Source organism: Gossypium raimondii, chromosome 6 (assembly GCF_025698545.1).
Source record: "Gossypium raimondii isolate GPD5lz chromosome 6, ASM2569854v1, whole genome shotgun sequence".
NCBI classification, from domain to species: Eukaryota; Viridiplantae; Streptophyta; class Magnoliopsida; order Malvales; family Malvaceae; genus Gossypium; species Gossypium raimondii.
In genome coordinates this window covers 43,049,810-43,066,206 of record NC_068570.1, presented here as the reverse complement: position 1 = coordinate 43,066,206, position 16,397 = coordinate 43,049,810, and the positions used below count along the sequence as shown (strand labels likewise).

The following is a 16,397-nucleotide window of genomic DNA, read 5'->3' as shown; positions in this document are numbered from 1 at the left end:
GTGATTGTGCGAGTTGGTATGAGCTAGTTATTGTCATTACTAACCACTGTGACACCTCCTTTCTTGGGTACACATTGTACAAGGCTTACCAATGAGCTGTCTGAAATTGGGTAAATAATGTTAATGTCAAGCCACTTGATAATCTCTTTTTTGAAAAATTCTTTCATTATCAGATTCAATCTTCTCTACTGCTTAATAGACTTGTTGTGGCAATCCTCTAACAAGATTTTATGCATGCAAAACGAAGGACTGATTCCCTTTATATTAGCAGGGGTCCATCCTAATGCCTTCTTAAATCATCGTAGGACTTCAAACAACTTGACTTCTTGTTCGAATGTCAATTCTGCAAAAATCACAATCGACAAGGGGCTGTTATCTTCCAAGTATTCATATTTTAAATGTTGCAGCAAAGGTTTCAACTCCAATGTAGGGCGTTTCTCTATGGAAGGTTTAGGAGATTTGAATGAATGACTCGACAAATCCAAAGAGTCAAAATTTTTCCCTGGTCTCTCTAATGTCTGTTTGGCTTCTATGAATTCACCAAGTTCTTCGAAACATACTTTATCAATCCTTTCTAATGAGTCTTCGTTGTTATCAGAATTGTTGTGGCAAATTCTATTGAATTCTTCCTCCACTGTTGTTTCTATCAAACCAATGGCATGGCATTCTTCATTTTCATCTGTACATTTCAAAACATCAAAAACATTAAAAGTAACATATTGATCATTTACCCTGATGGTCAGTTCACCTATCTGTACGTCAATTAGAGTTCTACCTGTAGCAAGAAAGGGTCTTCTAAGGATAATTGGCATATTTTGATCAGCTTTAAATTCTAAAATAAGGAAACCAGCAAGAAAGATAAATTTATCCATTCTTACTAGTATATCCTCAATTTTACCTTTCGGATGGGCATAGGATTGATCAGCTAATTGCAAAGTCACTGTAATAGGTATTGCTTTCCAAATTCCTAACTTCTTGAAAATAAATATAGACATTAGATTTATACTTGCTCCTAAGTCAGATAACGTCTTACCAACATAATGATTTCCAATTGAACACAGGATAGTGAAACTCCTTGGATCCTTTAACTTTGGAGGTAATTTCTTCATCAACATTACTGTGTACCCTTGAGTGAGAGCAATAGCCTCAAACTCTCCAAATCTGCACTTCTTTGATAGTATATCTTTCATAAATTTTACATAATTGGAAATTTGCTCCAAAGCTTCCACTAAAGGTATATTGATATGGAGTTGCTTCAAAACATCTTTAAACCTTTTAAACTGAATATTCTGTTTAGAATTCTGGAATCTCTAAGGAAAAGGTAAAGGTGGTCGTCCTTCCAATTGTTGATATTGTTTTGCTGTGGCATTTTTGTTGGCAACATGATCTGATTTTGTCACAACATTTCTCTATGTACCCTTTTCAAGTGTTGGCTGTCATTCACTAGGTTCTGATATCTTTTCTTGATTGCAGCTACATTTCTCTTCTTCTTTCGTGGCATCTTGAAAAACCTCATCCAACTAAGTCCCACTTCTAATAGTGATGGCCTTGCATTTCTCCTTCCCTTAGGTTCTCAAAATTTCAATATCACTTGGCAATGATCCTTGTGGCCTTGAATTTAGAGTGTTCGCTATTTGCCCCACTTGATTTTCAAGAGCTCAGAGAGATGCAGCTTGACTCTAAATTACAATATTATTTTTTGTCATATACTCCTTTAACAAAGATTCAATAGAATTAAAAAATGAGACCTGACCTTATTGAGCATTTTGCCTCGGCATAGGCTGATTATAACCAGGTGGTACATTATGGATATTTTTTCTTGCAACATTGTGTGAACTCCCTACACCTTGATTATATCAACTAAAATTCGGATGATGTTTCTACTCCAGATTGTAAGTGTTAGAATAGGGGTTATTATTCCAGTTAAAACTACCCATGTAGTATACTGATGCTGGGTTTGATGGGCATTCATCAAACACATGATCTTCGCCACAAGAAACGCATGACAGATCGGTTGATTTCATCTCATGGACAGTAGTTGGATTTTTTATTGTTTTAATCATATTAGCTAAAGAAGATACCTAGGCTGTCAACGAAGCAATTGCGTCAAGCTCTATGGTATCAGCAGCTCTCTTGTACGTCCCAGCTCTTGTGGTAGGGTACTGATAGTCATTGCTGGCAATCTATTACAAAATCCCATATGCTTCATTGTAATATTTATCTAACAATGTACCATTATCATATGCATCCACTACTATTCTCGTATGTGCATTCAACCCATTATAGAATATTTTCATTTGAGTCCAGTGGATTATTAAATCTTTAAATTGTTCCGAAGCTTCATATAACATTTCATCCTCCAATTCTCGAGAAAATGTGATGTCATTTCTAAGCTTGGCATTCATGTTTGGCAGATCATACCGTAGCAAAAACCTCTAGCAAAGGTCATTCCATGATGTCACTGTCCCTGACGGTAAAGCGTTCAACCATGCTCTTTCTTATTCTCTCAAGGAATATGGAAACAATTTAAGTCTTAAGGTATATTCAGGAAAACCCTATTGCCTAAATGAGTCACAAACTTCTATGAAAAGTCGCAAATACAATCTTGGATCTTCAGTAAGCAGACGTCCAAACTGACCTACTGTTTGTAACATCTGAAACATTATTGGTTTTAGTTCAAACTGCTATGCTTGTATTTACAGCCTGACTATCCCTGCATTCAAATCATCTAAAATTGGGACAACATGTTCTCAGATTGGTCTATCTCGGTCATCTATCACCCTAAGGACATGCAAATCAGTGCCCTCGCCATTCAAATTATCATTCATATATGGTATCACCCTTCAAATAGGAGAATTAGCATATTGACCATTTGGATTATCATTGAGACCAGGATCATTCCCGTTCATAGCCATTTTTCATAATTCTTTCCACCTTCTTCGCAAAGTTCTATAAATCTCTAGGTCAAAAGGATACTCTTTGTTATCAGGAATGCCTCTTCTCATACATTGATGGCCAACCTGTAGAAATTAAATATAACTAAGTTAAATAAAATTAATGGAATTAAGTAAAATAACCAAACAAAATTATGCCAAATTGTCAATCCCTGGCAATGGCACCAAAAACTTGTCGTGTGTGAATATGATATGTGAATTGTGCAAGTATACACGTCGAATCAAGTAATAAAGTGATAAGTGAGTAACGTCCCCACGAGGATCGGACTGACGCACTAAAGTGGTCAAGTTATTATAATAAAATACCATTAGTGCTATGGTAATGCCATGGTAAGTATGCGATGGCAATTAAAACAAATAATAATGTATGCATTATGTGGAACTAATAAATACTTAGAAATGCTTGGCAAAACGAGAGTAGAAATGTAAAGACGGTTATCAAAATGATTATATGAATAATATGTAACTAAAAAAAATAACTAAGGATGCAAAGGCAAAGATACTACGACAAAAGATAAGGATTATGCGATGTTGAGTGGGAAGGTCGGGATTACTAATAATCTACTTTTCCTGTCAGTAATGCCTAAGCAATATCATACTTAACCTACTATTTAGAAGAGTTCTAAAGTGGCCTGTTTCTTTTGAAGTCAGAAACCTCAAGTTACCTTGCTTGTGTCTATAGGCCTTTAATATGTACCCTGCACTATTTCCTTCTGTATGAACGTTGCTCTATGACTAGAGTCTCCTACAAGTATCTACCAAGTACTTCCTCATATCATTCAACCACGGTCTAACTAACCTAACCTTTTCAGACTTCAGATTAATTTAAGGGTATGCTACACAGTCAATTGTGTCTAGGGATTGCTCACATACATTTTAAGGAATAAAAAAATTGAACGAAATAGTAAAAATAATTCAGATTTATACTACAACCATTAAAGACATTAAATTTTCATCAAAGTAATCCCAACCCTATGAGATTTTGCTCATAGGTTGCCAAATAACATTCAACTCAAACATCGTTTTCATCACTGTAATTCATGAAGGAACATATTAGAAATAATGGAAGAACATCGGGAAGATAACGTTCGCTTGTCCAATCCACACTCTAGTTGCGCAGTGTCTTGAGGTGGCTGAGAAGGGTTGCCTGTGTCTTTCCTCTTCCTGTCTCTATTCAGCCTCTACCTTCTAATTTTTCTAAAGATCTCTAACTGCAGTTCCGGGCCCTCGGATTTCCTCCTTTTCTTCTTTTTAAATTACTTTTTTTAGGATAATTCCAATAGCCCCAAGGTATATCTTCTCCTCTTCTCTAGGCAGATTTATCTAGTACAAGTAGAGTTTGGTTGAAATTGTTATGCGTTGAATGCTAGCTAGACACCTTCCCAGCATTGGCAGGGCCTACGAGCTAGCAATCTGACCACCCTTTTGCCCCGGTAAAACTTCACTCATTTATTTCTTATTCCTTATCCTGCACCTGCCAACACCACTAAACATACCCCTTCTATGAGCAATTAAAAACACCTAATATTTAAATGCAGCCCAAGCTGCTAATGAAATGATGAAAATACGAATGAAATGTCTTAAAATGAAACTAAATGTACCTAAGTACAAGCAATTAGCTAAGTCTATAGGCATGAAATATAATTCTTTTCAAGAGTTATCACTAATCTGACAAGACATTGTTTTGTGAGAGTTTTATTAAAACTCAATGTTTGAATTTGAACTATTATATTTTTTGTTTAATGAAGTTTACTTATTTGAACTTATACACTGATGGTTTGAAAATTATTTTAAACTACCAATGGTGTACATTTAAACCTTCGTAAAATAATAGTCATTATGTGCTTCGTCTTTATAATCTTGTAAAATTTTATAAAGTTTTCACTGAATGTTTTTCTTAAAGTTAGTCTGATTTTAAGTTGTGACACATCATACTCGAATCCAAGTGTTGGGTTGGGTTGGGTTTGGAGTGTTACATAAACCTCAGTCTCTTTCATTCATGCATTACATAAACCTCAGTCTCTTTCATTCATACACGAACACTTTTTAATTATTCTTTCTTCCATGGCAAACTAATGAAAAGAAGAAGAAGAACAAAAAATAAAAAAAGATCCTCCCGAAGGGAAATGCCTCTTCAATATATATTCCTCCTGATCTACTTTTGCCACAACCAATTCATAGCCACCAGGAAATACCTTAATTATCATGTCTCCCACTAAGAAACTGCCTAGTTCAAAACATTCGGACTATGGTTGGAATCCAACTTTTCTTCAACCAGCCCGTCACTTGTTCATAATTACAAAATGAACACTTCAGAATAGAAAGCTTTTCAATTTAATCTGCAAATCCCCCTTACAATCTAAGACTTAATAAATCTGGGTGTGACAGTCAATGAATAAGTGCAAAGTAAACTTGAAGAAGCAATTAGATGTTATTTCTCATTTTAGTAGTAGTAGCTCGTCTCCATTTATCTGTATAATTGATTAGAAGTGCTTTATTTGTTTGTTCCATATTTCTAATGAGTTTTCATTGTATTGAACTTTCAATGTTTCTCTAATAATATGAATGTATTTATTTATTCCTACAAGAAGGATTCACTCCTTTAACTAGTACAATAAATAAATTTGTTAAGAATATTCGTCACCAAGAAGAACTATTCTCAACTTCACATTGAGATAATATTTCTCAACCCAAAGTTCAAGAGATCTATTCAATCCTTTTATAAAGCATTATAGTTGCAGTCAATGTATAAATCCCAACTATAATAAGTGATAAAGTTGAGGCTATAAGTTATAAATTGTAGCCAAAATATGAGTGATAAAGTTGCGACTGGTGTTGGTTGGTAAGGTGGAGAAAAGGAAATGTGGTTGATGATAAGGCTAAGAACAAAAAATATGTTGAGAGATTTTTAGAGAGAACTTTGAGATTCAAAATACTAATGTGCCAAAAGTACTGTCATTAGTTGTGAAAGGCTCCTATTTATAGTGTTTCAAGAATAGGAGTTACAAAGTTGGTAATTAATGAGACTAATGACAAATATTTTTTCAGTTACCATTGTATTAATGATTAAGAAGGTATAGTGAAAGGTTTTGTTAGTGATTGAGAACAATGAAGAAGAATTATGATTGTGAATAGCGAAGAAGAATTGATTTTGTTTTCGGAAGGAGGGAAAAACACTCAGTATTATAGGAAAAGGTTAAATGGAAAACCTTTTAACTATCTCCAATTTTGATCAACTAAGCCAAGGTCTTCGAAACATCCCAAAAGTGAAGATAACCCAAGAACCTTGTCATATTCCAGGGTTGCTTCCACTCTTGTACTTTGTTGAAGTGGTACCTTTCGTAAAACATCTCTAGAAGCACAAGACAATGGTTGTTCTTGGATGAAAATTATTCTTGAATAATAGTTATTTTCAATGTAGAGATTGTTCTGAATAAGAGTTGTTCTATGTTGATGTTTTTCTTGGTAAAGCTTGTTCTAAATAATGAATCTTCCAAGAAAACATAATTACTCTAAATACAAGTTGCTCCAAACAATAATTGTTTGAAACATAGTTATTCTTGAAACATCATTTATAGCACTAGAAAGAACATACGTTTTCCCCTTTACTTATTGGTTAAATTGTTCCCATTTAGTTATCCTTAGCATACATTTTAGCATTTTCAATTTAGTAAATTGCATTTTATAACTTAGTGAATCCTATCCTATTTTATTCTTAATTTTGCTATCTTATTGCATTAATGTCACTGCATGAGTTAATCCCAGATTGCATCCAAAATTGTCGCCACGCCTAACAATTATCCGCAATGTCACTGCATGAATTAATTCCAAACTACGTCCAGAATTGTCGCCACACCTGACAGCTATCCGGATAAGAACCAAAACTGAATGAGTTATCCAGTCTGGTATAACCAACCTGTATGAACAAGGACAGAATAATTTTGAGGAAATGACACATGTACTGTTGGAGGAGAACATAAAAGGTGGACATGAGAAGAAAAAGATAAGCTTTTTTCTCCATCATCATCTTCATCGTCCTACCTTGAAGCTTACGACCATGGCAGCTTAAGTCTCTCACGAGTCAGCCAATGTGAAAACCAGATGCAAAATAGCTCCTAATGAGGAGACATAAGTGCGCCGACAAGAGGAAATAGAGAGATTCAATCGAGTTGTCTAGGGATAGTATTCTCCATTCGATTTTTTCTTATTTCTTTCTAAATGCTGGTGATTACTCACTGATTTCTGATTGTATAGATGTACTAATGAATTCTTGGTGAAATGTTATCTTATTTAATCTTACTTTTATTGTTTAATCTTAGGGTTTGAATGTTTTTTAACACGAAAGCTTTATTGCAGTCACTGACACTAGAAAGTGCAGTGACAGTTTAAGCCAACAAGCATTTCAACAAAAGTTGACTTAGGATTAGAGGAATTTAGTCCACTTGTTCTTAATAGTGCCGTATTGCCATCATCAGAAGGTAAGGTTAATATGCATGTTTAAGTCTTAGATTAAATAGAGGAGTAATGCTGGGTAAGAATTACATTAAATTTTATTGCATCGACAATAACCTATACTTTATACCTTGTGAGAACTTAGTATTCTGCTGAAGATTCATGTTGGGGATCCCAGTTTATCAGTATCATCTTTTATTTTATTGTTTTCAAGTTATTACATCAACAAATATCCTCACAATTTATCTTGTTTATATCTAGTTATTGCACCGACATTAATAGACAAAAGACTACCATCCATGTGGGATCGATATCCGACAGACTCACATTTGCCTACTATACTTGCACCGACAGTGTACGCTTGCACATTATTGATGTGTCGTTAAACAGTCGATTAATTATTATCTAAAAAAGAGCTATTCCAAAATTTAGTTGTTCTCAACAAGAGTTATTCTAAAATAATAACTATACTAAATTATACTTGTTCTAACTAAAGCCCTGTTCTAAACATAGCTACTTCCGAACCACTATTATTCTTAATAAAAACTATTCAAAACAAGAGTTGTTGCTCCGAAAAAGGTATTAAGTGAAACGATGATGCTAATTGTTCCACGTTTGTTAGCACAATTTCCTAAAATATAATATTATTTATCTAAAGAAAAAAATGAAAATAAATATCTACAAACTCTAAACCCAAAATAAATGAAATTGAACTAAAACAAGGATTTGATGATTTTTAAATGAAGACTAATGATCTGTTGAGTATGCCTCGCACTTCAGCATAAAGAGTGTGTGACATCACAACGAGGAGGTGCTCTTCGTCCCAAGGAGCAACCGACTTCACGACGAGAAAACTAGCTTTGTCCCGACGACGTGACCATACTTTGTCACAACAAGAAAAAGCCACGTCATGACAAGAAGAAAGCCATATCATCACTTGGCGACGTGTTCCTCAATTTTCTCGGCTTTACATCTTTTAGTTAAACACTATTTTAGTTTCCCAATTAAAAACTAATTAGTGTAGATTATTTTAATATTATTTGACCTACTAATTTAGTCTATAAATAGGATTCCTACAACCCTAGAAAGATTAACCCATAACACATTTAGGTATTATCTTTTACAAGATTTTAGGAAATTTTGTGTTTAAGTTTTGAGAGTTCTTATTTTCAGGTTTTCAGGGTTTAGTTTTTATCTCCATATTTGTACTCTTCATTTTTGCCGATTTAGTGAAATTATCTTTTCTCGTGGTTTTTTATCCTCTTCAGGGGGTTTTTCACATAAAATTTGTGTGTTTGATCTTTTCATTTTCTTTGTTATTCTACTTGTTCGATGCTGAATAGGGTTTATCCCCAACAAGTTGTTATTAGAGCTTGGTTCGATTTTTTCATTCAACCCGTTCAGATATGGCAGCAATAAGGTTCGATATTGAGAAGTTTGATGTAATTACAAATTTTAGTTTGTGGCAAGTTTTGATGATGGCAATACTGGTTCAGAACAGTTTAAAAAAGGTCATTATAGGAAAGAAGCCCACGAATATAGATCAGTTAGAATGGGAAGAGCTTGATGAGAAGGCCTATCTGAAATTCAGTTGTTCAGCTCGAATAGTGTATTACAGGAGGTGTTGATGGAGAAAACAACATCCAACTTGTGGAAAAGGTTAGAAACTCTTTACGCGACAAAGTCTCTAGCTAACCGATTGGTGTCGAAACAACGACTATACATTTCCTGCATGAACGAATGTGAGCACTTCAGAGATCACATTAGTCAATTTATTATTCTTTTGAATGATTTAAAGAATGTTAAGGTTCAGCTTGATGATGAAGATAAGACTATGTTCTTATTGTGTTCTTTACCCCTTCATACAAGTCTTTTAGGAAGACCCTACTTTATGGTGGAGATAAACTCTCATTCGAGGATGTGAAGGATCCTTGTTGAGTAAAGGCAAACTCGACAATGAGTTTGGTTAGGATAGCAAGTCAGATAGGCAAGCATCAACTTCGATAGATCTAGGAATCGAGATAAAAGATGTCACTATTGTAAGAAGTTAGGTCATGTCAAGGTAGATTGTTACAAGCTACGAAATAAGAGGCTTGCTAAGAACAATGAGAAAGAATTACTTTATGCTAATTTGGTCAACAAAAAGGGTGACGATTTCTTGTTACTGTCGACAAGCAAAAGCTTCAAGCTTACGTCTGAGTGGATCTTGGATTCGAGGTGTTCTTTCCACTTGTGTCCCAACAGGGACTGGTTCTCCACATACAATTTAGTTGAAGGTGGAGTTGTGCATATGGGGAATGGCTTACCCTATAAGGTAATCGGTGTTGGTACTGTTCAGATTAGGATGCACGACAAGAGAATCAGGCCACTATCAAATATCAGGTATTTGCCTAATTTAAAGAGAAATCTCATCTCCTTGGGAAATTTGGACTCGAAGGGCTATAAAATTAACATCACGTCAAGTGGCATTAAGGTATATCATGGGGTTCATGTTTTGATGAAAGGTAGAAAGATTGGAAGTCTTTATGTTCTGTAAGGATCAACAGTGATTGGTTAAAAAGCATATCCCTCATCTGTTAAGGAGTTAGAGTCGACTCGTTTGAAATAGAGGCAACTTGGTCATAGGAGGGAAAAATGTATGATCGTTTTGAATAAAAGAAGTTCTCTTTTGAGTGTAGGTTATGGAAAGACAGCACCGCATTCATGGAAAGTAGACCCGACTCAGGTTTGATTTCGCAATGCATAAGTTGAAGACTAGAAGTCTTCTGGTTTCAAAGTTCAAGCACAACTTGAACTTAGTTAATATCAGTATGTCTTACATTTCAACATAACCAGTGTGTGACGTTGCAACAAGGAGTAGCTCTTTGTCCTGACAAGTAGTCGGCGCCATGACGAAAAAACAAGCTTTGTCCCGACGACATAACCATATTTCGTCACGACAAAAAAGAAAGTCAGGTCACGGCGTGGCGATGACTACCTCAATTTTCTTGGCATTACTTCTTTCAATTAAATATTGTTTTAGTTTCCCACTTAAACTCTAATTAGTGTAGATTATTTTAATATTATTTGACCTACGAATTTAACCTATAAATAGACCTTCTACAACCTTAAAAAGATTAACCCATAACACATTTAGGTATTAGTTTTTACAAGTTTTCAGGGAATTTTGTGTTTAAGTTTTTAGGGTTCTTATTTTCAGGTTTTCAGGGTTTAGTTTTTATTTCCATCCTTGTACTCTTCGTTTTTACTGATTTAGTGAAATTATTTTTGCCTATGATTTTTTATCTTCTTCGAAGGAGTTTTTTCACGTAAAATTTATGTGTTCGATCTTTTTTGTTTCTTTATTATTTTATTTGTCCTTTGCTTGATCGGATTTATCCCAATATAATCTATTGGTTGTGATAAATGATTATTCTTAATTTGCTCATGGAATCAACTTATTTACATGCGGTTTTTTTTTCTATTTTGAATGCAAAACCTTGATTTTTTTTTCCTGCCAAAAGTGGGAGAAGCTTGAAAATTTTTTAGTATATCAAGTTAAAATCATGTTTACAGCTCCTCCACTCCTATATATATTATAAATTAGGAAAAAATTTGACAACAAAGATTAAACTCTTTAAGATACCAAAATGACTTTAAGATTAAACTCTTAATAAAATATGTTAATGGAAAAAAAACAGATTCACTAAAAGTGTTTTTTTTTTTTTCATATATGACAAAACTAAAAAAGTTGCAGTCAAATTTGCTTTTGTCGGCCTCAATTTAATAAAGTACTTTTTTTTTTTTAATAAAGTACTTATCTAATACCCACAAGTGGGGAAAGTCAACAAAAGTTCATTAGTAAACCCTTTCCTTATCAATCACCATTTACCATTAAATTAAAACTTTCTTGCAAAGCTAATTCCTACTGCTATTTTTTGTGGCCAATAAGGTGATTGCAGTATAAGTTGCGGTAGCTATGGATCATCTATAAATAGATAGCTGGTATGCTCTGCTTCTTCACATCAGCTGTAAGGCCTGACCATTGAGCAATGGCTTTCGCACTCAAAACTAAGTTTCTTATTTTCATGTTGACTGTTTCTGGGGCTCTGGCATCTGCCATGTCCCGCATATTGGATGAAGCCTTCGTTGCTGAGAAATACAAGCAATGGATGGTTGAGCATGGACGAACCTATGAGATGCAGGAAGAGGAGACTATGCGTTTTCAGATATTCAAAAACAATCTGGAATTCATAGAAAACTTCAATAAAATGGGGAATCAAACTTATAAGTTAAGTACCAATGAATTTGCTGACTTAACCAATGAAGAATTCCTAACGAACCTTGCTGGATACATGTTCTCTTCTAAAAATGTTTCACATAAAATTAAAAGGTTTCGATATGAAAACCTGATTAATGTCCCGGATAGCATCGACTGGAGGAAGAAAGGGGCTGTCACTGAGATCAAGGACCAAGGTTCTTGTGGTAAGAGATATAAACTTAGCCCTAGAAGTTTAGTAAAATAATAATTAGTAGTTTACTTATGTTTAAATTGTTTTTTGCATGTTTATGTAGCAAGTTGCTGGGCATTCTCAACTGTCGCAGCTGTAGAAGGCGTCATAAAGATTAAAACTGGAAAGTTGGTCTCGCTCTCCGAGCAACAACTGGTGGATTGCGCCAGGACCGAAAGTACCCGAGGCTGCGATGCCGGTTGGATGGACGACGGATTCGAATACATTGGTAGAAACCAGGGTCTCGCCAAGGAATCAAAATACCCATACACCGGAAAGGACGGGAAATGCAGCCGTCGAAAAGAAACTTTCAGAGCTGCGCAGATCACTGGATACGAAGATGTACCTCGCGACAATGAAGAAGCTCTCTTAAAGGCCGCAAGCCGGCAACCTGTTGCAGTGGCCCTTGATTGCAGTGGATATGGATTTCAGTTTTATTCAGGAGGTGTTTATGGAGGACCATGCCGAACCAGGTTAAACCATGCTGTTAGTGTCGTAGGGTATGGAGCAAGTGAAGATGGGATTAAGTACTGGTTATTGAAGAACTCATGGGGCAAATCCTGGGGTGAAAGTGGTTACATGAGGATCAAGAGAGATGTTCATTCCAAAAAAGGTCTTTGTGGCATTGCCAAGAAACCTTCCTATCCAGTTGCATGAATATTCCTGTGGATCAGCACTCGTTCTTGTTGTTTCCTATATATATCTGTGTGTGTGTTTATATATAAGAGGTATAATGTCCTGAGTGCTCTTATCTATAAAAAATTAACCTCGTTGTGTGGCTGTTATCATGTAAATTAGCTTTTCCAAACATATAAATAAATTGGTATTATGGATGCCAGTCTAATTAATATTAGAAATATATATTAATTACATCTGCAATGTATATAATATTAAAATCAAAAATTAGATTAAATTTTGAGCAAACCAAATTTTAACACATAAACAAATTAGATTAATTATATTAACTGCACTACAATTGTTTATAATAATATTAACATCAATTTTAGTTGATGTCGAGTTAATTTGTAAGACAAAATGAATCAACAACATTATTAGGATATACAATTGATGGGTGTAATAAATTGTGTATTATAATATTAAAATGTATAACATTTTGTTATTTCTCAATCGAGTTGGATTTTGGTTGACTAGTGACACCAATTCAGTCATAACTTAAATAATAGTATACATATTTGTTTGAGCTGTGTGACCCAAATTCCTATTAAAATAAAATACAAGCGGCAAGATAGGGGATCTGCGAGGGCGAAGGCCGAGGTTTACTTCTTTTATTTGATATTTGATTAGAATAAGGTGTTTTAACCTTACTGTATTACTTCTATTAGACTTTGATTAGAATAAGGTTTTTAAACCTATAAATAGACGCAATCGTCTCTCCTCTTATATCATTTGAATTCGACAGTGAATTTTCTTCTCATCTACCTATGGTTTTTTCCCGAAAGGGTTTCCACATAAAATTCTGTGTGTTCTATTTTCTCTCTTTCTTTACAATTTATTGTTATTATCGACGTTCAGCTTTTTACAATATTCAATTGGAGGTAAGAAAGTATGCATATGTATATCATATTAAAATAAAGTTTCGATTTAGAGGTAAGATTAATTTTTTAAGGGTAAAGGGCTAAAGGCCATATAAAAAATTAATTATTCATATAAATAGCACAAATTTAAATCTCATAAAATATGCAGATTTTTATTATTTTTAAATAAAAAATTAAAGTACTCTCAAATAATATGATTTATTTTAAATACGAAAAGATATTTTTGTACTTTCTATAACTGAGTTAATTTTCATTAACTCATAATAACATCTTTATTACAAGCTTGAATAATATTATAAATGTGTTTAGTCATGAGCCAAAAAAAAATTTTGGGGAAAAATTAAATTGTATATTTTTGTGATAGTAAAATACAATTTCACCATTTTAATAGTCTATATCTTTATAATTTTAAAAGATTAAATCAAATTTTTATATTTGGGGTGCAAAGTGCAATTTTACCTTTACCAATATAAAACTTTATAAATTATAAATGGCCTAAATAAAAAAATTTTCATTTTAGGGGGGCGAGGGCCCCTGCCAGCTCCCCTTGGCTTTGCCACTGAATGTGTTTAAGTGAATGTTTCACTAACTTTGTCTAAATAAAGAAAATAAAGGTGATTTTTTTTTTTGGACAATTGAAGGTAACTAGAGGTGTCCATGGGTTGGGCTGAGCCAGGTTCAGGCTAAGCCCAACAAAAAAAATTGGCGTGTTTGTTAGGCTTGGGCCTGGCTCAGCTCGAAAAATTGGCCTAAGATTTTACCCAAACCCGACCTAGATAAAAATGTTAAAACCCGAGTCCGGCCAGGCCTGCCTGTATTAATTCTTTTATATTATTTATTAAATAGTTTTTTCAAAAAATATATAATACATCAAAAATACTAAAAATATTAAAATAAATATTCCTAACAAATTGAAAATAAATATATATGTATACTTAAATAACACTAAGATAGGTGCAATTTAACAAGCAAATGTCTCTAAAATATTAACAAAATTAACAATAGAACAAGATTTATACAATACCCCAACAATAACAAAATAGTATCAACATAATAGTGAAATAGTAAAAAAATAACAATAAAATAGTAAAAAAAAGAGTAAAAAACAACAAGAAAAAACATCAATTATTTTTCATATTCGGGTCGGGCCAAAAGGTCTTACCCGAGGCCCGCCCGTTTTTTACACTGGTCTTATTTTTTTGCTCAAACTCAATTTTTGAGCATATATTTTTACTCAAATCCTCCCACATTTCAAACGGGCCTTTGAGCCGGGCCACTCGGACCGAGGTAAGGACTGAGTTTTTTTTTTTTACCTTATAAAAGAAGTTGATTTTTATATTAAACTAAAATATTTTGAATTTTAGCCCCTACTTTCTTATCGATGCAATATAGTTTCTCTACACTTATATCATCAACATTGAATTGAAAAGAATAATAAAAATTTTTCAAATGAGTGATTGTTATGTTTATAAGCATTTCCAATAAATTTTAAAATATTCTTTTATTTAAAATTTAAAATACTTTTATAAGTTCGAATATTTTTAATATCAAAATCAAGGGTTTTTATATGTAAAAATTTAGGTTAAAAGGTTATTTAACTAAAAAAATAAAATATAAACTTGTTTAAATAATGGGAAAATTACATATAAAAGTCCATTTTTAAAAAAATTTATCGAAATGGGCCCGGTAAATAATTATTTACAGGAATGGCCCTATTTCCCAGAAAGCGTGTCCACGTCAGCGCATTGTCAGGTGACGAAATAGAAAAACGCGTCCTTGAGGAAGCGTTTTGCCTACGTGGACAAAAATCGCTCCTTTAAGGGCGCGCTTTATGTCCAAGTAGGCAAAACGCTTCCTCAAGGACGCGTTTTGCCCGTGTGTCCTGCGATTATGGTTTTCGGTTATTGGTTTAGGGTTAGGGTTAGGGTTTTAGTTTTTTTAGGTTTAGGGTTTTAAAGAAAAAATTAAATAAATAATGAATTAGGGTTTAGGGTTTGTCAATTAAATTAATTATAAATTTTTCAAAATTGGATTAGGTTCTGCGTTTATTGTTTTTTAAGAAAAAATCAACTAAATTAGGGTCTAGGGTTACTTGAGTAATTTAATTAAATTTTTTAAAAAAATTAGATTTGGGTTTAGAGTTAAGGGTTTTCAAGAAAAAATTAAATAAATTAGGGTTTAGGGTTTAGGGTTTAGGATTACTTAATTAAATTATTTTTTAATTTAAAGAAGCTCCCACGTGGACGCGCTTTTGCTATAGTAGCTCCTGAAAAAATAATTTTGAGTATACGTTTCTGAGCAAATAGTGTCAAAAAAGCTTTAAACAAGATGCTTTGTCAGCAATAGTACTGAAAGAAACTCCTACATGGACACGCTTTTGCTACTGTAGCTCCTGAAAAAATAATTTCGAGTAGACGTTTCTGAGTAAATAGTGTCAAAAACGCTTTAAGCATGATGCTTTGTCAACAGAAGTACTGAAAGAAGCTCCCACATGGACGCGCTTTTACTACAGTAGCGCATGTTTGGCCTGATGCTATAAATGAGGAAAATTTTTTTCTCAGATTGCATAAGTTACAGCAAAAAAATTTAGAGAGGCTAAGAAGGATAGAAATTGAAGATGAGTGAACGTATTAGTGCTGTTATTTACTATGATGGTGAGGTTTGCCACACCGAGAACGGTGTTGTTTTTTTATCGGAGAATACAATGCGACTGGTTTTTAACTAGAACATAGATTTGATAGAATTTCGTAAAAGAATTAGGCGTAAAATATTCGGAACGACGCCAATGAAAGTTCTGTCTATTACATATCAATTTTGTTCTTCTGTTGATCTAGTGACATATGACTCGTTCGACATAAAAAGTGCTCGTAGCTTGGAGGCAATGGTGCAGACTCATCTCGCTAGTGGAGCACCCTCTATTGTGTTATATGTACAATTTACATCGC

At 33.8% G+C, this 16,397-nt stretch overlaps 2 protein-coding genes across 2 annotated transcripts; one reads left to right on the top strand and one right to left on the bottom strand.

The window, feature by feature from the left end:
- Positions 1 to 296: 296 nt before the first annotated feature.
- On the bottom strand, positions 297 to 1,190 carry LOC105771995 (uncharacterized). The gene is made up of 3 exons (XM_012593357.1): positions 899 to 1,190; positions 776 to 832; positions 297 to 679 (listed from the first exon to the last, which is right to left on the bottom strand). The coding sequence occupies exons 1-3, from the start codon at positions 1,188 to 1,190 to the stop codon at positions 297 to 299; spliced, it is 732 nt and encodes a 243-aa protein (XP_012448811.1).
- Positions 1,191 to 11,396: 10,206 nt separating this feature from the next.
- On the top strand, positions 11,397 to 12,729 carry LOC105774735 (zingipain-2). Its single transcript, XM_012597294.2, has 2 exons — positions 11,397 to 11,870; positions 11,961 to 12,729. The coding sequence occupies exons 1-2, from the start codon at positions 11,438 to 11,440 to the stop codon at positions 12,551 to 12,553; spliced, it is 1,026 nt and encodes a 341-aa protein (XP_012452748.1). The 5' UTR covers positions 11,397 to 11,437; the 3' UTR covers positions 12,554 to 12,729.
- The last annotated feature ends 3,668 nt before the right edge of the window (positions 12,730 to 16,397 follow it).